This window comes from Heterodontus francisci, chromosome 42, assembly GCF_036365525.1.
Source record: "Heterodontus francisci isolate sHetFra1 chromosome 42, sHetFra1.hap1, whole genome shotgun sequence".
Classification (NCBI taxonomy): domain Eukaryota; kingdom Metazoa; phylum Chordata; class Chondrichthyes; order Heterodontiformes; family Heterodontidae; genus Heterodontus; species Heterodontus francisci.
In genome coordinates this window covers 9,637,061-9,663,994 of record NC_090412.1, presented here as the reverse complement: position 1 = coordinate 9,663,994, position 26,934 = coordinate 9,637,061, and the positions used below count along the sequence as shown (strand labels likewise).

Below are 26,934 nucleotides of genomic sequence, written 5' to 3'. Positions count from 1 at the left end.
CCTAACAAAGCAGAACAGATCTGATGGGAAAACTGGTTTACTCCTGTATCTGACACAGGGTGCTGAGGCCAACACACATACCCTACTACCTCTGCACAGACGGGCGGCGCAGTGGTTAGCACCGCAGCCTCACAGCTCCAGTGACCCGGGTTCGATTCTGGGTACTGTCTGTGTGGAGTTTGCAAGTTCTCCCTGTGACCGCATGGGTTTTCACCGGGTTCTCCGGTTTCCTCCCACAGCCAAAGACTTGCAGGTTGATAGGTAAATTGGCCATTGTAGATTGCCCCTAGTATAGGTAGGTGGTAGGGGAAGGTGGGGATGTGGTAGGAATATGAGATTAATGTAGCATTAGCATAAATGGGTGGTTGATGGTCAGTACAGACTCGGTGGGCCAAAGGGCCTGTTTCAGTGCTGTATCTCTAAATAAATAAAAATTAATCAGACTTGTGAAGATCCTGGTCTGTACAGCTCAGTTACTCAAAGGATAAAATTACTGAGACATTGGAGGACTTGACAATGCTACTGGGCATTGTGAAAACCATGAGATGCACAAGAGTGAGCCCAGGGACTCCCCTTTCCTTGTGGAGAACTGCCTCTTTCCCGTAGTCTGGAATTCCATCTTACAGGCCTGCAGTGAATAGAAACTTCGCTTGCAGATATCCTGGATTGAATCTTGTCCTTCTATAGCTTGCCATGACATACAATGCGACAGCGCTGCGCAGCATTAGTTTTTTGTTAGCTTGGTTTCAAGCACTCCCCTCTTTCTCCAGATCTATCTCCATTTTTTGTGTGGTGTGCCATTAATTTTAAGTCCCTGTTTCCTCTTGTTCTTTGTGTATTCAAGTCCCCTCCCAGTGCTATCCCTGCAGCCAGCCTGTGTTATCTCCGATGGTCTTCTTCAATATTATCTCTGTTCTGCAGCTTTCCGCCTCTCATAGATCCTGGCCAAGTCTCTTGACTCCCACTGCCCTTTTCCCTTTAAAAGCCTCCCTTTATCTGCAGTCAACCTTGGACTGTGAATTCCAAAAGCAGCCTCACATTATGGGCCTAACAGAAACCAACAAGTTCCAGTTCCTGCCTCCCAACAGTTGGTAAAACAGCGTGGAGATGTCCACATGTTGCCATGTACACTTCTGCTCCAACTTACCCTCGATCTATTAGACATGTTTTCAGAAAGCTTTTGCAAAAGCAATAGAAAACCTCCTCCCTCCCGCTCTCTCCTCCCTGATAATAATAGTACTGGATAGGAAGTAAATTCAGAAAAGCCTGAACAGGCTGGGGCTCTTTTCTCTAGAAAAAAGAAAGCTGAAGGGTGACCTGATAGAGGTTTTTAAAATTATGAAAGGGTTTGACAGGGTAGACATAGAGAAAATGATTCCACTTGTGCGAGGAGACCAAAACTAGGGGCCATAAATGTAAGATAGTCACTAATAAATCCAATAGGGAATTCAGGAGAAACTTCTTTAATCAGGGATTGGTTAGAATGTAGAACTCTAGATGAGACAACTAGCATAGATGCAGTTCAGGGGAAGCTAGTAATGAACATGAGGGAGAAAGGAATAGAAGGATATGCTGATACAAAGAGGACTAGGAGGAGGCTCATGTGGGATATAAACACTGGCACAGGCCAGTTGGGCCGAATGGCCTGTTTCTGTGTTGAAAATTCTATGTAATTCTATGTAAATTAGCCACTTATTCCAGACTGAGTCCTAATTTTGTATTGTATTGTTCTTGTGGTGCCTTTTCATTACTTCAGGCTTCTTTGAGCTATTAACTAATAATTAGTGCCATGCAATGCTGTAAAAGGTACATTCTGATACCAATTATACTCAGAGAGTGAGCTTGTTTTAAGAAAGGTTTTTAAAGAGTTGTCTTTGTGCCAGTGTATTTGTGGTAATTTATGTGCAGTAGGATATGCCACGTCTCTGAGTCACAGCAGTACCTTCCAACCTGGGCATTCAGAGAGTGCCTGCCGAAGGCTAGTTTAAAACATTGCCCGGAGCCAGTCTTCACCTGGTTTGAGTTCTGTCCGTTTGTCATGCAGGATGCCTCCAGCACAGAATCCACAAAATCAATGGTTGTCTAACTTCTCTGTATGGCCACACCGAGAAAATATTGACACAATTCTGGGAAGCTTCCCTGGCCTTAACTTTTAAAGGACGGTGTCAGTTACTCAAAAGGTGAGCAACTCTATCATTGCATAAAGACAACAGAAATAATCTGCGAGGAAGTCAGTTGGTAAAGAAAGATTCGGAAATTGATTGACATAAACAAAGATCCAATCACTCCAAGGATTCCCCTTTCAGATTTTTGAGGTCCATGAACTCCAGTTTGAAAACTTATCCATTAGCTATTTTGCTGGGTTGCTCATTCCATGTTTTCGATGTGGTCTCTTGTTAACTGAGGGGAGGGGCCGGCTTGAGGGTGGATCAACTGTCCCCCTTTCCCTTGTAGAAAGCAGCCTTATGAGAAATAATTTGAAGTTGGTTCATATTCTCTCTGACTTTACATTCGGATGATTTCTTGAAAATTATAGCAGGAGCCTGTGGGCAAATCCCTGATTTGCGGCTACTGAATAGCAATGGTGCAAAATGCAAAATAAAAATTGCTGATTGCACAGGGAAGTAACTCATGAGGGAGGGACAGAAATAGAATTCGATGCTTTGATTTGAATTTATTCTTTCAATATAACAAGAAACATTAAAACTATCAAGGAAAGATATCATAATGGATGGCTAATCTCCCACATTCTATTCTTGGTAAAATTGAGGTCATCCAAAACTCTGCTGCCCGTGTCTTAAATCGCACCAAGTCCCATTCACTCCTATGCTCGCTGACCTACATAGGCTCCCAGTCAAGTAACATCTTGATTTTAAAATTCTCATCCTTATCTTCAAATCCCTCCATGGCCTTGTCCCTCCCTATCTCTGTAATGTCCTCCAAGATATCTCCTCCAACCCTCCAAGATACCTGCGCTCCTCTAATTCTGGCCTCTTGTGCATCCCTGATTTTAATTGCTCCACCATTAGTGGGCATCTCTTCAGTTGCCTAGGCCCCAAGCCCTGGAATACACTCCCTACAGTTCTCTGCCTCTCCACCTCGCTTTCCTCCTTTAAGACACTCCTTAAAACCTACTTCTTTGACCATACTTTTGGTCATCTGTCCAATTAATTCCTTTTGTGGATAAGTGTCATATTTTGTCTTATAATGCTCCTGTAAAGTGCCTTGAAATGTTTTATTACGTTAAAGATACTATATAAATATAAGTTGTTGTTGTAGGAGTAGTAGAAAATTTAGCATACAAGGCTACGGGCCAAGTGCTGGAAAATGGGATTAGAATAGATAGGCTTGATGGCCGGCACAGACATGGTGGGCCGAAGAGCCTGTTTCTGTGCTGTATAACTTCATGGCTCTATAACATTGGTTGTGAACAGTTGAAGATTGGAACACCTTGCTGAAAAACTTAGTATTTCTAAACCTCATGGCAGCAGCGATAAAAAAAAAGAAAAACCTTCCACTTTGCAACTAGGCTGCAGTTATATTGCATTACCCATAAGAGCACAGCACAATTTGTCACTGGCAAATTATCCTGGGGCTGGTGAATCTCCCATCAGAACAGATTTTTTTTTTTACATTACAACATTACACTTCAAAGGCTGTAAAGTGCTTTGGGGTGTCTGGGGGCATGAAAGAAGCTATATAAATGCAGGGTCTTTTTTTTAATATATTTGAGTTTGGAAACTTTTAATAAAACAGAAAATGCTGGAAACACTCAGCGGGTCAAGCAGCGCCAGTGGCGGGTCCACAGAAGGTGGCCAACACGCTGAGTGTTCCCAGTATTTTCTATTGATATTTCAGATTTCCAGCATCTGCAGTATTTTGCCTTTTGGAAACTTTTAATATTTGGAAGGTACGAGTGGGAGCGTTCACGTGGTGAACAATAAACTTCGCACTAAGTAAATAAAATTCCCAGGAGAGCCAATTCTGATCTACTGAGATGGGCGGGGGTGACTCTCTGAATTATGACTTCTGGAGTGTAATGAACACAATTCTTTGCACATGCAATAATAGATTTGAGATCAAAATGGAATGGACTGTTTGGTTTCATTCCAGTTCTACCAAGGTGGACCCTGTAGACCACGGAAAGAGAGAAAGACTTGAATTTAGACACAGCCTTTCGCAACTTCAGGATGTCCCAAAGTGCTCTACAGCCAATGAAGTACTTTTGAAGTGTTGCCACTATTGTACTGTAGGAAACACAGCAGCTAATGTGCACTCAGCAAAGTCCCACAATCAGCAATGTGATAATAAGCAGATCATCTGTTTCAGGTGTCAATTCAGGGAGAAATATTGGCTGGAACACTGGGAGAACTCCACTGCACTTCACCAAACAGCATCTTGGGATTGTTTACACTTGAGAAAGTGGACAGAGGTCTCAATTAACGTTGCGCCCGAAAGACAGCACCTCTGACAGTGCGGCACTCCCTCAGTACTGCAGTGTCAGCATGGATTGTGTATCCAAGTCTCTGGGATGGAACTTGAACACATAACCTTGCAACTGAGAGGTGAGAGTGCTACCAACTGAGCCACTGCTGACAGTCAAACAACTGCAGCTAGCAGAATACCTCTGGAGGAGGTTTATAACGGACAATATAAAGAGAGCGTAAAGCAGGCAGAATATCTAGAACATCTTTTAATTCTAATACACATTCTTGTAAAATAAAAAGTTGTGTTGTATATAACTCACCCAAAACCCAAATTGCACTGTACATATAGCTGTAAAATGTGAATACGTATATATAACAATCACAGAGTCATAACAGCACAGAAGGGGGCCATTCAGCCCATCAAGTCTCTGATGGCTCTCTGTAGAGCAATCCAGTCAGTCCCACTCCTCCGCTCTATCCTCATAGCCCTGCAAGTTTATTTCCCTCAACTGCCCATCTAATTTCCTTTTGAAATCATTCATTATCTCTGCTTCCACCATCCTCGTAGGCAGCGAGTTCCAGCTTATTACCACCCGCTGCATAAAAAAGTTCTTCCTCACATCCCCCTGCATCTCTTGCCCAAAACCTTGTGTCCCCATCAGCTAATGGGAACAGCTTTTCTTTGTCAACCTGATCAAAATCTGTAATAATCTTGTACACCTCTATCTAAATCTCCCCTATATCTCCCATATTCCAGGAAAAACAACACCAGCTTCTCCAACCGAACATTGTTGCTAAAATCTCTCATCCCTGGAACCATAGAATCAGAGAATGGTTCCAACACAGAAGGAGACGGTTTGGCCTGTTGTTTCTGTGCCAGTTCTCTACAAGAGCAACTCACCTAGTCCCACTCCCCTACCTTTTCCCCACAGCCCTGCAAATTTTTTCTCTGCAGATATTTATCCAGTTCTCTTTTGAAGGCTGCAATTGAATCTACCTTTACCATACTCTCACATCCTAAATTGTGGTGACCAGAACTAGATGCCTAATCAGGTCTTTATAAAGGTTCAGCATAACTTCCCTGCTTTTGAACTCAATACCTCTATTTATGAAGCCTAAGATCCCATGTACTTTGCTAATTACTCTCTCAATATGTCCTAACACTTTCAAAGGTCTATGCACATGAACTCCCAGGTCCCTCTGTCCCTGCACACTCTTTAGAACTGTGCCATTTTGTCTATATTGCCTCTCCCTATCCCTTCTGCCAGAATGCATCACCTCACACTTCTCAGTATTAAATTCCATCTGACACTTGTCTGTCTATTCTGCTAGTCTATTCATGTCCTGTTGCAGTTGACTGCTATCATCCTCACTGTTTGCCACACCTCCAAGTTTGGATCTTTGGCAAATTTTGAAATGTTACTCTGTATTCCAATATCCAAGTCATTTATATATATCAAAAAAAGCAGTGGTCCTAGCACAGACCCTTGGAGAAAACCACTGTCTACCATCCTCCTGTCTGAAATGCAACTATTTACCATGACTTGCTGCTTTCTGTCCTTGGGCCAATTTTTTTAATCCAGCTTTTTATATGGTACTTTGTCAAACACTTCCTTAAAATGTATATAGAAAATGCCCATTGCATTCCCTTCATCAACCTTCTCTGTTACTTCATCAAAAAAATCAATTAGATCCACTCTAGTATAGCCAGTCTTTCCAGAACATCCTGCCTATCAATTTTCACCCCATCCATTACCTCTACTGTCTCCACTTCTACTGATATTTTGTCAGAATCCTCTTCCTGATTAAACACCAACACAAAGTACACATTAAGTATTCTAGCCTTGCCCTGTGCCTCTAAGCATATAATTTATAATACACAACACAAATATACAATACAATATGAAGTGTGCTTGGGGCAACTAATCCAAAGGTGCTCTCTGAATAGACAAAGTCGAAACTCTTGACCCCGAGCAATCAGCAAGCGGCAACTAGTCATAACACAATGGGATTATGGATCTGTTTCAGGTAATCAATGTTATTCTTTGGCCTCCTTGTCTCGGGAGACAATGGGTAAGTGCCTGGAGGTGGTCAGTGGTTTGTGAAGCAGCGCCTGGAGTGGCTATAAAGGCCAATTCTAGAGTGACAGACCCTTCCACAGGTGCTACAGATAAAATTGGTTGTCGGGGCTGTTACACAGTTGGCTCTTCCCTTGCACTTCTGTCTTTTTTTTCCTGCCAACTGCTAAGTCTCTGACTCGCCACACTTTAGCCCCGCCTTTATGGTTGCCCGCCAGCTCTGGCGATCGCTGGCAACTGACTCCCACGACTTGTGATCAATGTCACAGGACTTCCTGTCACGTTTGCAGATGTCTTTAAAGCGGAGACATGGACGGCCGGTGGGTCTGATACCAGTGACGAGCTCGCTGTACAATGTGTCCTTGGGGATCCTGCCATCTTCCATGTGGCTCACATGGCCAAGCCATCTCAAGCACCACTGGCTCAGTAGGGTGTATATGCTGGGGATGTTGGCCGCCTCGAGGACTTCTGTGTTGGAGATACGGTCCTGCCACCTGATGCCAAGGATTCTCCGGAGGCAGCGAAGATGGAATGAATTGAGACGTTGCTCTTGGCTGACATACGTTGTCCAACCTCGCTGCCTTAGAGCAAGGTACTGAGGATAAAAACAAGAAATGCTGGAACCACTCAGCAGGTCTGGCAGCATCTGTGAAAAGAGAAGCAGAGTTAACGTTTCGGGTCAGAAGGATCACTGACCCGAAACGTTAACTCTGCTTCTCTTTTCACAGATGCTGCCAGACCTGCTGAGTGGTTCCAGCATTTCTTGTTTTTATTTCAGATTTCCAGCATCCGCAGTATTTTGCTTTTAAGGTACTGAGGACACAGGCTTGAAACACCCGGACTTTTGTGTTCCGTGTCAGTGCGTCATTTTCCCACACTCTCTTGGCCAGTCTGGACATAGCAGTGAAAGCCTTTCCCATGCGCTTGTTAATTTCTGCAACGAGAGACAGGTTACTGGTGATAGTTGAGCTTAGGTATGTGAACTCTTGAACCACTTCCAGAGCGTGGTCGCCGATATTGATGGATGGAGCATTTCTGACGTCCTGTCCCATGATGTTCGTTTTCTTGAGGCTGATGGTTAGGCCAAATTCGTTGCAGGCAGTCACAATCCTGTCAATGAGTCTCTGCAGACACTCTTCAGTGTGAGATGTTAATGCAGCATCGTCAGCAAAGAGGAGTTCCCTGATGAGGACTTTCCGTACTTTGGTCTTTGCTCTTAGACGGGCAAGGTTGAACAACCTGCCCCCTGATCTTGTGTGGAGGAAAATTCCTTCTTCTGAAGACTTGAACACATGTGAGAGCAGCAGGGAGAAGAAGATCCCAAACATTGTAGGTGCGAGAACACAGCCCTGTCAAGGGTGCTTGGAGCTCAGGGTCATTGTCCGACAAGTGGACTGTAACACTGCACCAAACAGCAAGACAAAAAAGGGAAAGAAGGTACCAGCCCTTCATTTTGCAAGCTGGAACATCTGAACTATGTGTCCTGGCCTGTCGGAAGACCATACACAAATCAACGATTCTCGGAAGAGCGCCATCATTAACAACGAGCTCAGTAGACTCAATGTGGACATTGCAGCACTTCAGGAGACTCGCCTCCCCGCGAGTGGATCTCTAAGAGAGCAAGACTACACCTTCTTCTGGCAGGGTAGGGATCCTGAAGAACCAAGACAGCATGGAGTGGGCTTCACCATCAGAATCAATGCTATTAAACATGTATAATCTATAAAGTAATTTATTAAAAATAATACCTCTGTGCACACTTCCTGTTAACTGGCAGGAGGATGCAATTACAGCATGCCAAGTTTACATGGGCAATTTCCTTTATAAATGTGGATCTCAGACTTTACAATGGCAATATATATGGGGTTGGGGGTAATTTTGATATTGCGCAATAGGGTATAATGGGGGCTAATGAACCAGCAGCCCATCTCTCTAGATGTCCTTCCCCCCTGAATTCAATGGAGCGATGTAAAGTAGGTTGCCAATTCATTAGCCCCCACTATTCCTCTGTTGCACTATGCTTAAATTACCCCCAAGGACTTTAAAATGGGGACTGAATTCCACTTGTGTGCCCAGGCCCGACTTTCCCCAGTTCTCTAACCCTGCTCCACCTGAAAGACTTCACTTGATCCAGGCTCCCCATTTGTGACACCACCCACAAGCTGACGGTTGGTTTCCCCAACATATTGTAAGGATTTCCATTTGGGAAGCCCCTGCAAATCTTTTTTTAAATTCATTCATGGGATGTGGGCGACGCTGGCCAGGCCAGCATTTATTGCCCATCCCTAATTGCCCTTGAGAAATCTTGGCACATTCCCATGTACCACCCTATGCCAAGCTTAGCGACCGCTGTGAATAGGATGCTGCCATGAAGTTTCCCTTTTGTGTGGCGAGTTGCTTCAGTTCAGTTCATAAAATGAGCAGAAATCGCACTTTTTGCACCAAGTCCTGCTCAAACTCTCTGACTAATAAACTCCTGCCATGTCATTCCCTAACAACACGTGATTTGTGGGTGTCAGTTGTCAGCCTCACAGTTGAACTTCAGTATATTTTAGAGAAGTTTCTGGTTCAGCTATGAGAGTTTTGTACTAACTTTTGTTTAGAAAAAAAAGCAACTTTTTAAAATATGCATATATATGATGTTAAACGTACATTGCATAAAATAACCACTTTTCGTGCAGTAACGCAAACTTAGGTTTATTTTATGGGGGGAATGCATCTTTACACTAAGTTAGGAGGTCAATTGTGTCAGGCAGAGGTTCCGCCCGTGCTGTTGGCGCTGGCATCTGCTCACGTCCTGAGCCGGGAGCTTTCTGTCTCTTGTAATCTCGCGTTACTGCTTTCCCCCATCTGCCCTCCCTGCAATTGACAGGCGAGTGTATGCAAACCAATTCCAGGATTTTCATTTCAACATGGCCACTACCGCAACGTGTACCAGGTTTAGCGATGAGTACCAGTTGTATGAAGAGCTTGGAAAGTATGATATCTTAGTGTTTGCTCCTCTCCAGCGACTGTCCCAGTCCAGCTGCTATCTGCCCCCTCCTTCTTGCTTCTAACCCCCCAGCCTCTCCTCCTCCCTTGTGTTTCTGGACTAAAATCCCTGTTTGCCTTTTTTCTCCCTCTCTCTCCTTCCTAGGGGTGCCTTCTCCGTCGTTCGCAGATGCGTCAAATTATCCACGGGGCAGGAATATGCTGCAAAGATTATTAACACGAAGAAACTGTCTGCCAGAGGTGAGTGACCGACTGGACAGGCTGGGGAGAGGGGGCTTTTGGAGAACGTCTCCCACTGAGTGGGGGTAGAGAGGGGCAAGCCAGCCCTTCCTGGGTGCAAACTAAAGGATTTTATGTCGGCATTACAAAGTGGAAGTGCTCCCAAGAATCTCTATCTTGTATCCACCCATCCGAGTTGCTTCCATTCAGTTGCAGTAACCGTGTGATCACAGATGGGGACCTGACAGGGACAGGAAGCAGAATTCCGAGAAGGCACATAATGTCTGCATCTGCCCAACATTTATAATATTTGACCTACAACCGTGTTGATTTGAAGATGAATATCGAGTTCATTGTGTGTCTATGCCCCTTTTTTTTCAGAGCGGTGTACAATGGCATAAATTAACAAAAATATGATCAGTCCCTGGTTGCATTGTACTTCAGGATCCATTGACCGGCTTTGTAAAAACTTTATACAGGAAAGAGCTGTCTGTACCTAAAAAGCTGCTTGGTGTGGGGTATGGTTGTGTTGAAAGACTGGATTTTTCTGTCCCTCTATAACTAAAATGATAGGGGAATAGAATTCGTATAGATGCAAGCACCAGCCTTTCCTGTGTGTTTGTTTTGAGAGAAGTGGGGGAAGGACTGTCTTCCCCCTCCCCCTCCTTTTTTTTTTAGAGCGAATAGACTCGGGGTGAGGTTAAACGCTTGCTACCGCGACAGTACTGCGCCGATTTTGTTCAGTGTATTTTCTTTGTATGCATCACGGTGCTCAAATCAAACCGAAGCGCCTGACAGTATCACAGTCAAAACAAAACGGAAGGCTACACGAACAAAACCCCTTTAAATAATTCACACACACACACACAGCATAGTGACCGGAACTAATACACAGATGGATTAGTTACCAGATACATCAGACCCACGTCCCAAAGTTCAACATTTACATCCGCGCTTTACAACGAATAATTTAAGTTCGTTTTGAAAGAACATTCACGGCTTGTATTTTGCTTATTATTTCAAAATATCAACCCAGTTTGTGCTTGTTGTACCTAAAGTCCTAAGAAGGTTGAAACGGTTCCGTAGCGACTGTTATAATTTCTCAATGCACCGTGGCAAATGAATTTCGCTTGCTATTTTTGAAAGGAGCCCCGGACAGTGAAAGTTTAACTAATTTTCACAGCTGAAATGTTCGAATCTGTATTGTTTCTGTTGTTTTGATTGCTGTAAGCAGCTTAGTAAACAGGTTACATTTGACGAGCAGCATTTTCCTAGATTGCCATTTTAAAAAAAAAAGTTCTTTAAAAGACATTTATATGATTGACGAAGCGATGACCACTTTGATCAACCACACCGGGGCAGTGCTGAAACTGAATTGTGTGCCTGGAGAAATTGACCTGGTCGGACGGAGATTGAGGGGAACATTTTAAAGGGGTTTAGAACTGCGAACCAAAGGCAGGGAGAGCTTGTCCCCCGTTATAAATGGGTTTAGGAAAGGCTGCACTGTGTTTGCTTGTTCCCCCGGGTTGGGGTTGGGGTTAGCAGGGCGAAGGGGCAGGTCAGCTGTCTGTCTGTCTTTTGGGGGGGGGGGGGGGGTCATTCCAGCCGCAATGCAGGTGTGAGAGCAGATCAGGGAGGGGAGGGGAGGAGGTAATCGGATTTTATATTACTGTGCCTACAGGCAGAAGTGGGAGAGCGCGCTTTAATAAAACACCCCTTACTGTTGCACGGTCTTTTCGTAGAACAGTAAATAAAAAGATGTACAGCGCTGCCTGTCTTGTATCTCCCCCTCTCTTGGCCCAGGCGGTGAATCACGCTGTCCGTATCTAAACCATGCACAAGCTGCGCAACAACCAGCTATTTTTAGCCATTTCTTCCCTGCTATTTTATTTTAACACTGCCACAAGCTGTAAATATCACGCAGGCTGCCGAAGATCTATTGGGGCGTCACGTTTACAGTTTGTGGTGTTGTCCCAGGTTCTTAGTTTTAAAAAAATGTTTAAAAAGATTGCATTGCTTTTGTCCCTAAAGCTTCTTGAAAGTGGTGGGATGTTTGTGTACCTTTTACCCTTCTGAAAATGCTGTGTTAATATCAGATCCACAGTGTAGATCAACTGAATGACAACTGCTGCAGGCAGTGACTGGAGAGACTGCTGGTCACTGACTTCCTGACGTTTGGAGTTTTGCAAGTGTGTTTTGAGGGGTAATTTTGGAAGAAAGCGGCAGGGGACGCTCCGATGGCTCACCTTGCTTCACGCTAGTGTTTTTTTTCCCCAGCTGATGCAAACACTGCCCTGTTGTTTTAATAACATTTCTTTAAAGAATTTTTAAAAATGAATTATGAAAGCAGTAGCGTTGCAGCATCTGGAATTAATCTCTGCACCTTTTCAGATGGATGATACTCGGTTCAGGGTAATGTGTAAATTTGCATTCCAAACGTCGGGACAGGTTAACATTTGGTTAACATTTTAAAATTCCCCACATTGTCCAAAATGACTTTTCTTTCTCGTCTCGTCTGCACCCATTCCCTGCAAGTGCTGCATTCTGTAATAGATGTTGGTTTGTTAAACCAGGATACAGAAAGCAGCCCAGAGTCACTGTCAAGCCAGTTCTCCGCACTTTCGTCGTCTCTGCATTTGAGAGACAGCTTGGCTTGAGATTGGGAGCTCGGTGTATGGGACCTGCATCCTCGTGCTCTCTGGTGCAGTGCATCAGTGCACAAGCACACCGTGCTATCAGCCTGTCATACTGCTGCATTCTCTCTCTCTCTCTCTCGGGTACAACATACCTCTGTCCAATCAGTGGCTGGGCTACAGACTTTGCTATGGCCTCTCTCCGCTCTGTTCTGTCATTGGGTAACCAAAGACATGATTTGCATGATGCAAGTTTGGACAATGCCTGTGTTTTATCTAACCCCCCCCCCCCCCCCCCCCCACTCTTGACTGTAAATAAGAATGCTTTGCTACTGCCTGTCTCTGGCATCCCGGCTGGAGAAGTGATGGCAAATTCATTTGCGTGCTGGTACCTTTTGGGACTTCAATTTTGCAGCTTTCTATTTGAGAGTCAAATGTTCCGCAATTCGAGATGCGAGGCTGAAGATCTCCTGTTTGCCTTTTGAATTCCCCCCCCCCACCCACCCCCCCTCCTTTTCCTTACTGGAGCTGCAGAGTCTATGGGGGCATCAGCATCTCCTCACATGATCATTTGTGTGAAGCTACACAATTAACATTGGAAGGCTAATTGACTGAAGAGGAGTATTACCAAGGCGAGTTACATCTCACATGCATTTTCCATTGGATAGCAATCTTCAGCAGGAATTCTGACATTATTGTCACCCCTCCCTAATCCAGAGGGTATTGGTGGGGAAGGTCCAGAACAAGTGGGCATAACCTTAAAATTGAAGCTAGGCCATTCAGGGGTGATGTCTTGAAGCACTTCTTCATACAAAGGGTGGTGGAAATCTGGAACTCTGTGCCCCAAAAAGCTGTTAAGGCTGGGAGTCAATTGAAAATCTCAAAACTGAGATTGATAGATTTTTATATTAGAGGTATTAAGGGATATGGAATCAAGCTGGGTAGATGAATTTAAGATACAGATCAGCCATGATCTAATTGAAGGGCAGAGTAGACACAAGAGGCTGAATGGTGTCCTCCTGTTACTATGTTCCTAAATCCTCGGTTGAGATTAGCCTCAACACAGATCAGGGATCAAACCTACAATGTTCCTTGTCTGTGTAGCTCTGCACCACACCAATTGGTTCAACTACCCACAAAGCCGAGAGGACATTGCCTTTTGTTTCAAAGGCGTTTGTGCAGTTATTCAATATATTTACAACCATAGATAAAGTTGTATCATTAAATAAACTGCATCTGTGGCTGCAAGCTAACTAATCAAATAGCTTGTTTTTTTTTCAAAAGACGTGCATTTGTTACCTCTCTGTTGTTTTTGGCTCATGGAGTATCCTTCGTCGAATTTTGTTGTTCTAGGCCTAGACTTTCTTCAAGCACCAAGGCCATTTATTGAGAAAATGTAGGAATCTTGCAGTTTGTGTAACCTTCTTAGAGTTGGGATTCAATGTGGTCTATTAAAAATCTCTACAAAATTCTACATGTTTAGCTCCTGGCATAGTTCCAATTATTTTTAACTAAAAACCATCAACTATTACATTTGCAACTCCTCAGATACTGAAGCAGTCTGTGCCCACATGCAGCAACACCTGGACAACGTTCCGGCTTGGGCTGATATGTCACAAGTAACATATGTGCCACACAAGTGCCAGGCAATGACCATCTCAAACCAGGGATCCAACCATCTCCCCTTGACATTCAATGGCATTACCATCATTGAATCTCCCACCATCAAAATCCTGGGGGTTAGCATTGACCAGAAACTTAATTGGACTAGCCATATAAATACTGTGACTACAAGAGCAGGTCAGAGGCTGGGAATTCTGCCGCAAGTAACTCACCACCTGATTCCCCAAAGCCTGTCCACCATCTACAAGGCACAAGTCAGGAGTGTGAGGGAATACTCTCCACTTCCCTGAATGAGTGCAGCTCCAACAACGTTCGAGACTCCCAACACTGTCTAGGACAAAGCAGCCCGCTTGATCAGCACCCCATCCACCACCATCAACGTAGACTGCTTCCACCACAGCTCACTATGGCTGCATGACCAGTCATTGACATCTTTTACCATGTACAAGATGCACTGCAGCAACTCATTATGGCATCTTCAAAAGCACCTCAAACTCGCGACCTCTATTGCCTAAGAGGACGAGGTCAGCAGGTGCATGGAAATACCATCACCTGCAAGTTCCCCTCCAAGGTACACACCATCCTGACTTGGCAATATATTGCTGTTCCTTCATCATTGCTGGGTTAAAATCCTGAACTCTCTACAAAACAGCACTGTGGGTGGACCTTCACCACATGGACTTCAACAGTTCAAGAAGGCAGCTCACCACCACCTTCTCGAGGCCAATTAGGGATGGGCAATAAATGCTGACCTTGCCAGCGATGCCCACATCCTATGAATGAATAAAACAAAAGTCAAATCTAATTCAGTCAAATTCCATTTTTTAACACTTCCTTGTTTTATTTGTTAGGTTGAGTTTGAACTCATAAGAGGGGCAACTACAAAGATATCGAAAGACTTGTATTTGCTAACTATAAAGGAGTCTGCCAAAACCTTGGAATTCTATTACTGTGTCCTTTGCCTCAATGCAGATACATAAATCCCAGCAGGATAAGTCGCAGTCTGAAATATCACTTGGCAGGCATGTTGTGTGTAGCAAGGTCCAACAAACAAAGCTCACAAATTCAAAAGCAAAATACTGCAGATGTTGGAAATCTGGAATAAAAACACAAAGTGCTGGAAATATGCAGCAGGTCCGGCAGCAGTTGTGGAGAGAGAAGCAGAGTTAACGTTTCAGGACAACTGACGAATGGTCATCGACTAAATATGTTAACTCTGTTTCTCTCACCTCAGATGGTGTCTGACGTGCTGAGTATTGTCAGCATTTTCTCTTTATAAAAAACACTCACAAGGAACTCCGTTTAACCCATCCTGGCTCATATGACTTGAAAGAAAAAATCTCTCGGGCGTGTACTATAACCTTTAGTAGGCAACAATACGGGAGGTCTAACTTGCAATAATAGTGCAGTGCTTTAAAGCTTTTGCACATTTCTATATAGGAATAATGACCTGTATTGTACCTTTTGAAGTTAAAGGGTATTTATTCTGCCCTGACCTCATTCAAGGTCCACTTAGAGAACATTTAAACAAAAGGGGCTTGTGTTAACTGGTAACACAAGCAGTGCATTGCTGGCCTCGTTCTGTAAAGGTGATTGCTTGTAGCAGTGGTGTTGCTTGTCCGTTTTAATGCATCCCAGATGAGGCTGCATTTCATCAGCTCTTGCTGCTGGATGGACACTGATGCACTTCTTGGGTGGTGGCAGCGGGGGTACTCTGCTTCAATCACACGGTCATACTGTGATCCAACTTGGAGGTCCAGGGTGTGGCTAGGGCAAGAGAGAAATACAAGAGGAACAAATAAACCCATCCTCCTTCATTCTGCGCTTAAAAGTATTCAGATTTCAGATCAGCATTCCTGACTAAAAAATTATAAACTCCAAATTGTTAATCTAGCTCTGTCTTTTTTTTTCGTCAAGTAAAATGTTTTTCAAAGCATTGCGCCTAAACAAACAACATACTTAATCTAATTGTTGTCCTCGTATAGTCCAAGTTCTGTTAATAGAACTCTTCCCCATTCCTTCATCCCACATTCACCCATTTCTATGTATTTGGCTCTGATAGGCTATTTCCTGCACCCTCCTTTGTTTATTTTGATCAAACAGATACAAGGATACATTAAATGCCTCTCCTTGCATAATTCCACTGTGAATACGGCATCCAGTGTTTCTTCCTGTTCACTGAACTGGCTGAAACCATTGATGCTCGGAGTTTGAGGGTGATTGTTCTGTTAATGTCACTGGATACCGAGATCTGACTCTGGCCTCTTGCCTCATACCTTAGTGCCGTAATTACCAAGAGTGCTGGCTTCCTCATGAGAGAGTTTTAATTTCCAATTCATTCATAAGTATCCTTCCCAGATTTTTGTATCAAGCCTCTTGGTGGGTATGGTAGCATAGGTGTCATGTTACAGAACTAATAATCTGGAGGTCTGGCCTAAGGATCTGGAGATATGAGTACCAATCCCATTGTGGTAGTTGGGCAATTTAAATTTAATTACATAAATCTGGAATAAAAAGCCGGTATCAGTAATGAAATTAACAGATTGTTGTGAAAACCCCTCTGGTTCACGAATGCCCTTTACGAAAGGAAATGTGTCGTCCTTACCCGGTCTGGCCGATGTGAGACTCCAGACCGACAGCAATGTGGTTGACTCTGAAATGGCCTAGCAAGCCACTCAGTTTAGGGATGGGCAATAAATGCTTGCCTTGCCAGTGACGGCCACATCCCATGAATGAATAAAAAATGGGTTTGTTGGTTGTAGAGAAAGGTGCGGACTGGGAGGATTCAATTCCCCATGTGCCAATGTTCCTTACACAGCTGGGATGGGTGGGAGAGGAGATCAAGCATTTCTGTTCTATTTGTAGAACAGTAGAGCAGGGTAAAACATTGGAGAGGTGAATATGGATGGATCTAATGCAGGTTTTCTTTACTATGTTTAGGGATTGAGGCAAATCTTTGCAAAACCTTCCCTTGGAAGATTACATCGTAATAGACACAGTCTTTTAAGGGGCACGATTGTACATGACCTATGGCAAGAGTGAGTGCGATGGGCCAAATAGCCTAGTCAGATTCCATGTTTGTGTTAGTTAGCCAACATGATCTGTCTGCCATGCATTGTAATGTAACAGTACTAAGATGCCTTGCTGACTGCTTCTCTCCCCACCCCACCTAATGCACATAGTCTTGCTATTAGTTACCTCTATTTCAACGCACTTCTGGCTGGTCTCCCACATTCTACCCTCAAACTTGAGGTCATCCAAAACTCTGCTGCCTGTGTCTTAACTCACACCTAGTCTCGTTCAGACCTGTGCTCACTGACCTGCATTGGCTCCTGGTCAAGCAGTACCTCGATTTTAAAATCCTCATTCTTGTTTTCAAATCCATCCATATCTCTGTAATGTCCTGCAGCCCCACAACCCTCCGAGATGTCTGCAATCATCTCATTCTGGTCTCTTGAGCATCCCTGATTTTAATTGTTCCATCATTTGGCGCCTTCAGCTCCCTACGCCCTAAACTCTGGAGTTCCCTCCCTGCACCACTGCCCCTCTCTACCTCGCTTTCCTCTTTAACACAGTCCTTAAAACCTACCTCTTTGACCAAGCTTCTGGTCATCTGACCTAATATCTCCTTGTGTGGCTCAGTGCCATATGTTGTTTTACACTGCTCCTGTGAAGCACCTTTGGACGTTTTGTTACGTTAGAGGCTCCAGATAAATATAAGATGCTGTCATAGTCATTCATCCTGCAATCACTGCTCTCCCTTTACTTGGCAAATTGGATGTGGTGACAAGATGACCTGGAATCCCAAAACCACTGTATTGCAGAGGAGTGGGAATGAACCCAACATGTCTCCGCCAGCATAGAAATAATGTCAGATAAGACCAGTTAACAAACAAATAGTTGTGTGTTATAGAGCTGTAGATGATTGGATGATTCCATAGGATAAATTGACCAATCTCATATTCCCCGCAAGGAGCCATGCTTGAGGGAATGCTGGGCATTTCCTGCTGGGAGTACTGAAATGTTCGGTGTCAGGTTTATAAAAATAAAGTTGGGAGTACTTCAGCCAATTCTTTACACTAGCAACGTACATTATTGCAGTCAACTTAATTCCAGCAAAGGATAGCTGGTTCAGTGAGCAATTTAATTAAAAAAAAAAGAAAACTTTTATCTATTATCTCTCTGTAGCTAATAGACCCACAGAGCAGTGTCCTGATCAACATTTTTCTCCCTAATCAATCCCACCCAAAAGACGATCAAGAACTTGCCTCCGAACATTCCAATGTACTTCAGAGCCAATGATGTACTTTTACGTGTAGTCACTGTTGTAATGTAGGGAAATTTCCCTCCAAGCCACACACCATCCCGTCTTGGAAATATATCTGGCGTTCCTTCACTGTCGCTGGGCCAAAATCCAGGAACACCCTGCCTAACAGCAATGTGGGTTTGGCTACACCACAAAGACTATAGCGGTTCAAGAAGGCAGCTCACCACCTCGAGGGCAATTAGTGACGGGCAATAAATGCTGCCCGTGCTGGAGACGCTCATGACCAAATTTTAATAAAATGGCAATTTATACACAAGATCCCACAACAGTAAACTAACAACGATAGATGTTACTAGCAATTAAACAACATCTTGATTTTTAAAATTTTTATCCTTGTTTTCAAATCATTCCATGGCCTCATCCCTCCCTTTCTCTGTAATTTCCTCCAGCCCTACAACCCTCCGAGATATCTGCACTCCTCTAATTCCAGTCTCTTGAGCATCCACGATTCTTGGCTCCACCATTGGTGGCCGTGCCTTCCACTGCCTAGGCCCTTGGCTCTGGAATTCCTTCCCTAAACCTCTCCGCCTCTCTACCTCGCTTTCCTCCTTTTAAGACAGTCCTTAAAACCTGCCTCTTTGACCAAGCTTTAGATCATCGAATTCAATGGTGGCTTTCAAAAGGGAATTGGATAAGCACCTGAAGAGAAACATGCAGAGCTACAGGGAAAGAGTGGGGGAGTGGGACTGGCTGAATCGCTCTTGCAGAGAGCAGGTACGGACACAATGGGTCAAATGGCCACCTCCTCTGCCGTAACTATTCTATTATTCTAAGATTCTATCTGTTCTAATATCCCCATATGTGGCTCGGTGTCCTATTTTGTTTAACAATGCCTCCGTAAAGCACCTTGGGGTGTTTTATTACATTAAAGGCACTATATAAATACCAGTTGTTGTTGTAAATAAAATCTGTTTTAGTAGTGTTGGTTGAGAGGTACAGCTTTGCCAAGATACCAGTAGAGCTCCCTGGCTTTTCTTCAAACCATATCATGGGGTCTTTTATATCCATGTGAGCAAGTGGATGGAGCCTCAGGTTAACGTCTCATCTGAAAGGTTGCACATCTGTCAGTGCAGTGCTCCCTAATACTGCACTGGAGAGTCAGATTCTATTATGTCCTCAAGTCTCTGGAGTGGGGCTTCGAACTGAATGATCTCCTGACTGAGTTGGAAGTGTTACAAGGCTGGCACTGATCAGTAATCTCCATTTGCTGTTTTGGGATCTTGCTGTGTACAAAACGGCTGCTGCATTTTCCTAAATAAGTCATTGCATTTCAATGTGGTTTAAGTGTATGTGATGTGGACTGACACGTTTGAAAGGTGATCAGGTGCTTAAAGTCTTTAATGGAAGAATCGATGAGGTTTACATGTGTTTAAAATTTTCTAAGGTGCAAATATTAATATAGCTTATTGCCTTCTTCATTGCAAATACAATCTCATTGCCTTCCTAGCTAAAAGAAATATAATCAATTGACTGCAGCCTATATAACTGATGTCTCAATTTGCTGTAATTACAGCTGTCTGTAGTGAAATGCTGTGTATGTTCCTTAGTCACTGACGTTAACAATTGCAGGATTACTGGGTGAGTCATGGATGAAACATGCACTAACAGCGTATTTAATGTAGTTACTGCCTCTTGGGGAAGGAGAGTGACTTTAAGATTTCTGAGAAACAGTCACTTCCTATTGGCACGTAGCTTCCAAAAGAATTGACCTGATTGTGCTAAAACCTGTTCTCTTCATTTCGGCAATTTGTGGGGAGGGAAACAGCATTTTGATTTTTCATTCCTTATTTTACTCCATCACATTCAGTGCACTGTTCTTCCTTTTTGATTTATATTGACATAAAATGTCTGTGTGTGTGGTTCTGTGTGTGTGTCTCTCTTAGTCTCTGTTTGTGTGTGTATTTCACTCTTCGTTTTCCACTCCCCCCCCACCCCTCCCCGTTTCTGTGTGTCCCCCTTTCTTGATATTGGACCAATAGTGTTTAAGAAAGTATTGTGGTCATGTGGAAATTGCAGTGATATAACTTCACTGGAGAATTCCATCAGCTGATCTACCAGCTCAGTTATTTACTCATTTTTAGCACAACCCTCTTGTACTATACTGCAGCACAAGCTTCAAGGCCTCTTATTATTGCGATGCTACGTGGTCCAGATTTAAAGGCTGCCTGATAACACACTTCGCGAAAAGAACTCCCTTTTACAAGCCAGTTTCTGCTCAACAAAATGAAGTAATAGTGGTCAAATGATCGCCTTCAAAATCTTCCTGGTGTCTTGTCTTTGAAGCTGGTGAAAGTCGAGGTAACCTCCTTGACTTTAGCACTAAAGTCAAAATTTTTTTGTACAATTAAAAATGTATTGATTTTATTACATGCGACAAAGAATTCTTTCAGCATTGCCATCTTTTATTCTGGGGTCGGTACTGCATAATCTCTTGATGAAGATATGCCAGCACAAGAGTGGGAAACAGGAGATTGGTGGCATGTCATCAGGAGTACGTATCGGTAATAACCTGTCGAGATGCAATAAGAATGGAAACAAATGAGTTGCGTTGTGCTCTGAAACAGCCAATCCTGCCAGTTGAAGACCCTCTTCCCACCCAGCAATTCCTGCACCATCTGAATCTGGTTTGTGTTGAATCAGGGTCAATCTCATGCACTTATTTTTTTTTTTAAACCACGGCATCGGACTCGATGTGCCGAATGGCCTCTTCTGTACCATCATGAGTCTATGACTGTAATGCTTTCAAATGTCTGTCATTCCCATCCCCTCCCCAATGCAGCATCCTCAGTTCTCTATCTCTCCTCTGTTGCCACATCCTGGTGTCTTTGAATGTGAACAGCTTTCATAGAACAAGAGCATTATATAGGGCCTGTAATGTTTCAAAGGAGCCTAAGGTATTTGATGGGGTGGAGGAGGTGAGAACAGGTGTTTGGGGAAGAGTCAAGAGATGTACTAACATCTGGGGGCTTGTACTAATGTTGGGTGAGCTGTCCCACAGACTAGTCAAGCAATAGCCTGATATATTCATACTCACGGAATCATACCTAACAATGTCCCAGACGCTGCCATCACCATCCCCACCGGCAGTACAGACCCAGCAGAGGTGGCGGCACAGTGGTATACAGTCGGGCGGGAGTTGCCCTGGGAGTCCTCAACGTCGACTCCGGACCCCATGATGTCTTATGCATCAGGTCAAACATGGACAAGGAAACCTCCTGCTGATTACCACCTACAGCCCTCCCTCAGCTGATGAGTCAGTACTCCTCCATGTTGAACACCACTTGGAGGGAGCACTGAGGGTGGCAAGGGCACAGAATGTACTCTCGGTGGGAGAGCTCAATGTCCATCACCAAGAGTGGCTCAGTAGCACCACTACTGACCGATCTGGCCGAGTCCTAAAGGACATAATTGCTAGACTGGGTCTGCGGCAGGTGGTGAGGGAACCAACAAGAGGGAAAAACATACTTGACCCCGTCCTCACCAATCTGCCTGCCGCAGACACTGTCCATGACAGTCCATGACAGTATTGGTAGGAGTCACCACCGCACAGCCGTTGTGGAGACTAAGTCCCGACTTCACATTGAGGATAACCTCCTTCGTGTTGTGTGGCACTACCATCGTGCTAAATGGGATAGATTTCGAACAGATCGAGCAATGCAAAACTGGGCATCCATGAGGCGCTGTGGGCCATCAGCAGCAGCAGAATTTTACTCAACCACAATCTGTAACCTCATGGCCCGGCATATCCCCCACTCTACCATTACCATCAAGCTAGGAGACCAACCCTGGTTCAATGAAGAGTGCAGGAGGGCATGCCAGGAGCAGCACCAGACATACCTCAAAATGAGATGTCAACCTGGTGAAGCTACAACACAGGACTATCTGCGTGCCAAATTGCGTAAGCAGCATGCAATAGACAGAGCTAAGCGATCCCATAACCAACGGATCAGATCTAAGCTCTGCAGTCCTGCCACATCCAGCCGTGAATGGTGGTGGACAATTGAACAACTAATAGGAGGAGGTGGCTCCACAAATATCCCCATCCTCAATAATGGGAGAGCCCAGCACATTAGTGTGAAAGATAGGCCTGAAGCATTTGTAACAATCTTCAGCCAGCAGTGCCGAGTTGATGATCCATCTTTGCCTCCTCCTGAAGTCCCCAGCATCACAGATGCCAGACTTTAGCCAATTCGATTCACTCCATGTGATATCAAGAGACGACTGAAGGCACTGGATACTGCAAAAGCTATGGGCCCTGACAATATTCTGACAATAGTACTGAAGACCTGTGCTCCAGAACTCGCCACGCCCTTAGCCAAGCTGTTCCAGTGCAGCTACAACTCTGGCATCTACCCTGCAATGTGGAAAATTGCCCAGGTATGTCCTGTACACAAAAAGCAGGACAAATCCAACCTGGCCAATTACCGCCCCATCAGCCTACTCTCAATCATCAGTAAAGTGATGGAAGATGTCATCAACAGTGCCATCAAGCGGCACCTGTTTAGCAATAACCTGCTCAGTGATGCTCAGTTTAGGTTCCGCCAGGGCCACTCAGCTCCTGACCTCATTACAGCCTTGGTTCAAACATAGACAAAAGAGCTGAACTCGAGGTGAGGTGAGATGACTGCTCTTGACATCAAGGCAGCATTTGACCGAGTATGGCATCAAGGAGCCCTAGCAAAGCTGAAGTCAGTGGGAAGCAGGGGGAAAACTCTCTGCTGGTTGGAGTCATACCTAGACCAAAGGAAGATGGTTGTGGTTGTTGGAGGTCAATCATCTCAGCTCCAGGACATCACTGCAGGAGTTCCTCAGGGTAGTGTCCTAGGCCCAACCATCTTCAGCTGCTTCATCAATGACCTTCCTTCAATCATAAGGTCAGAAGTGGGGATGTTCGCTGATGATTGCACAATGTTCAGCACCACTCGTGACTCCTCAGATACTGAAGCAGTCCATGTAGAAATGCAGCAAGACCTGGACAATATCCAGGCTTCGGCTGATAAGTGGCAAGTAACATTCGCGCCACACAAGTGGCAGGCAATGACCATCTCCAACAAGAGAGAATCTAACCATCTCCCCTTGACATTCAACAGCATTACCATCGCTGAATCGCCCACTGTCAACATCCTAGCGGGCTACCATTGACCAGAAACTGAACTGGAGTAGCCATATAAATACCGTGGCTACAAGAGCAGGTCAGAGGCTAGGAATTCTGAGGCGAGTAACTCACCTCCTGACTCCCCAAAGCCTGTCCACCATCTACAAGGCACAAGTCAGGAGTGTGATGGAATATTCTCCACTTGCCTGGATGGGTGCAGCTCCAACAACACTCAAGAAGCTCAACACCATCCAGGACAAAGCAGCCCGCTTGATTGGCACCCCATCTACAAACATTCACTCGCTCCACCACCGACGCACAGTGGCAGCAGTGTGTACCATCTACAAGATGCACTGCAGCAATGCACCAAGGCTCCTTAGACAGCACCTTCCAAACCCGTGACCTCTACCAACTAGAAGGACAAGGGCAGCAAATACATGGGAACACCACCACCTGCAAGTTCCCCTCCAAGTCACACACCATCCTGACTTGGAACTATATCGCCGTTCCTTCACTGTTGCTGGGTCAAAATCCTGGAACTCCCTTCCTTACAGCACTGTGGGTCTACCTACCCCAAATGGACTGCAGCGGTTCAAGAAGGCAGCTCACCACCACCTTCTCGAGGGCAATTAGGGATGGGCAATAAATGCTGGCCTTGCCAATGATGCCCACATCCCATGAGTGAACTTTAAAAAAAAAAAAAAATCTCTTTTCGAACCCTAGGATGTAGGTCATCTGGTCCTGGGGGCTTGTCAGATTTTAGTCCCTCAAGTTTCTCCAATACTTTTTCTCAACTGATATCAATATCCTTAATTTCCTTTTAGCCTCAAGTTTACTGCCTATTTCTGGTATGGAACTTGTGTCTTCTGCTGTGAAGACACACAAAATATTTCTTCAATGCCTCTACCATTTCCTCATTCCCCATGATGGTTTCTCCTGTCTCTGCCCCTAAGGGACCAACATCTACTTTAGCTACTCTCTTCCTTTTTATGTACTTATAAAAGCTCTTACAATCTGTTTTTATATTGCTGGTTAGTTTACTCTCATATTCTATTTTTTCCCTTTTTATCAACTTTTTGGTGGCCCTTTGCTAGTTTCTAAAACACTCCGAATCCTCAGACTTGCTACTTTTTCTGCAACATTGTTAGCCTCTTCTTTTAGTCTAATACTCACCTTAACTTCCTGACTGAGCCATGGATGGGTCTTTCTTGACGAGTTTTTGTTTTTGAACGGAATGTACTTTTCTCTTTTTCAAGGGCAATTAGGGATGGGTAATAATTGCTGGCCTAGCCAGCGACGCCCACATCCTATGAATGAATAAAAAAAAGTTGTAACCAAAGGCTTGCTCAAGGCAGTCAAAGATAGGGAGATATGGAACAAAGCAGAGGAAATAATGAAGAGAATTGTGGAGAGCATGACTCTGATAGCTGAAAGTATCACCAATGAAGGAATGTCAGCTGGGTGCATGTTCCACCCAGGTCCAGACAGCAGAAGGTGTGAACATACAGCTGGAGGAGGTTATGGAGGTAGGATGGAATGAGTCCATGGGGAAGGGGTGCTGGGGGGTGGGTAAATAAAAAACATTTTAATGGAGGCTGAAAACTGTATCCAGTAAACATTGTTTTATATTCTGTCACCAAGAGATTTTCTCAGACAAAGAAGACAATGTCATTTATTTGGGTATTAAATGAAACATATTGCTCACAGGATTTTTTCCCCTTTGTTCTGTTAGTATTAATTTCCCCCTCCTTTATGTAGCTTTTCCCACCTCCACTACTGCCGTGCATCATTCCCGACTGAGAGTGTGGGAAGGTGATCTGTTCCCAAGCTGCCTCCTCCTCCTACTCTGTAACCCATTGCACAATTACTCAGTTGCTATGGCATTCCTCATGACTACAGCAGAGAGCCTGTGGAGCTCCCTGAGTCTTGGGAAACAATGGTGTCTAACGTGGAGAGAATGAAATTTTTCCAAAGGCTGAACTGGTCACATCTCAGCTCTTGGATATATGTGAGGAAGATAGATTATTAAGCTTATAAAAGCCTCCTTCTACAATCTTGTCTGTTTCGTAAACCAAATGTACGGAATAGTCTAGTTCTTCTGGGAGAGCATGATTAGTACTGCTAGAAAACATTGGCTGCAGGGACAGCAATACTGGAAAAACAGCAGTGAATAGAAATTATCATTTGCAAAGCTGTTCTATTCAACATTAACTGCAGAGGGCTGTATCTTCCAAGCTGTGTTTGTACACTCCCTCAGCTTGTAATTTTTCTGTTGGGGGTGTTTGAGGAATCAGTTCTATTACTCGTGAAGTAACTTTTTCCAGTATAAACAAGTATTTTTGTAATATAGTACAATTCTAAAGGGGGTGCAGGAGCAGAGGGACCTGGGTGTAAACATACAGTATCATGGGATTTATTAATAGGGACATAGAGTACAAGAACAAGGAAGTTATGTTGAACTTGTGTAAGACACAAGCTCGACCGCAGCTGGAGTATTGCATCCAGTTCTGGGCGCCACACTTTAGGAAAGACATGAGGGCATAGGAGAGAGTACAGAAAAGATTAACGAGAATGGTTCCAAGGGTGAGGAACTTCAGTTATGAAGATAGATTGGAGAAGTTAGGACTGTTTTCCTTTGAGAAGAGAAGGCTGAGAGGAGATTTGATAGAGGTATTCAAAATCCTGAGGGTCTGGACAGGGTAGATATGGAAAAACTGTTCCCAATGGTGGAAGAATCAAGAACTGGAGTGCACAGATTTAAGGTAAATGGCAAAAGAAGCAATGGTGACAGGAGGAAGAACTTTTTCATGCAGTGAGTGGTTTAAGGTCTGGAATGCGCTGCCTGAGAACGTGGTGGAGGCAAGTTCAATTGATGCATTCAGAAGGGAATTCGACAGTTATCTAAAAAGGAAGAATGTGCAGGGTTACAGGGAGAAGGCAGGGGATTGGAACTGAGTGAATTGCTCTTTTGGAGAGCTGGTGCAGAAACGATGGGCCGAATGTAACAGTTCTGTGATTCAGTGAAATAACGAGAAGGTGATGCAGGAGCGTCTTTCATTGTGTGTTGTGGATGTTTATGTAACCTTTTCCTCTTCAAGAACATAACAGTAGGGTTTCCAGCAGACCTGTCTATTTGTTTGGAAGACCTCTTGTTTCTGTCTGCATTGGACTAGTTGAAGACCGTGGCGAATACCAGAACATGATAGCTGAATTCACGTAAGAAAGCGGGAGAGCGCCAGAAAAGATCAGTAACACATTCAGCCCATAGCTTAATTCCTATCCTTAAATACAGGTTATAAGGTTTTATGAGGTTCCGCAATCAGTTTTTGTTTTGTTTGTTTTACCTTCTGTCCTCCCTGTGCAGCGAGGTATTGTCATAGTCACTTTTGAATCCAACCTCTTTGTTAACTGCCACCTCCTGCCCATTCACAGCAAGTATGTGGAAAAGAAAAATGGCTATTGCCTGTTCTCTTCCACTTGCCATCCGTCACTTGCTGTGTTTGCTGCAGCTGGAAATGTATGCTAAAATATAATAAAAGCA

At 44.2% G+C, this 26,934-nt stretch overlaps 1 protein-coding gene across 3 annotated transcripts in view; it reads left to right on the top strand.

Moving 5' to 3' along the window:
* Positions 1-9,291: 9,291 nt before the first annotated feature.
* The window catches only part of camk2g2 (calcium/calmodulin-dependent protein kinase (CaM kinase) II gamma 2), a 346,094-nt gene continuing 328,451 nt past the window's right edge, over positions 9,292-26,934 (top strand). Inside the window, exons 1-2 of one of the 3 annotated variants that reach the window (XM_068020526.1) lie at positions 9,292-9,482; positions 9,642-9,736. In XM_068020526.1, coding sequence (XP_067876627.1) covers positions 9,418-9,482; positions 9,642-9,736 — 160 coding nt within the window. In that variant the 5' untranslated portion in view covers positions 9,292-9,417. The remainder of the gene's footprint in view (positions 9,483-9,641; positions 9,737-26,934) is intronic. The other 2 variants (XM_068020525.1, XM_068020524.1) reach the window with 2 other exon arrangements.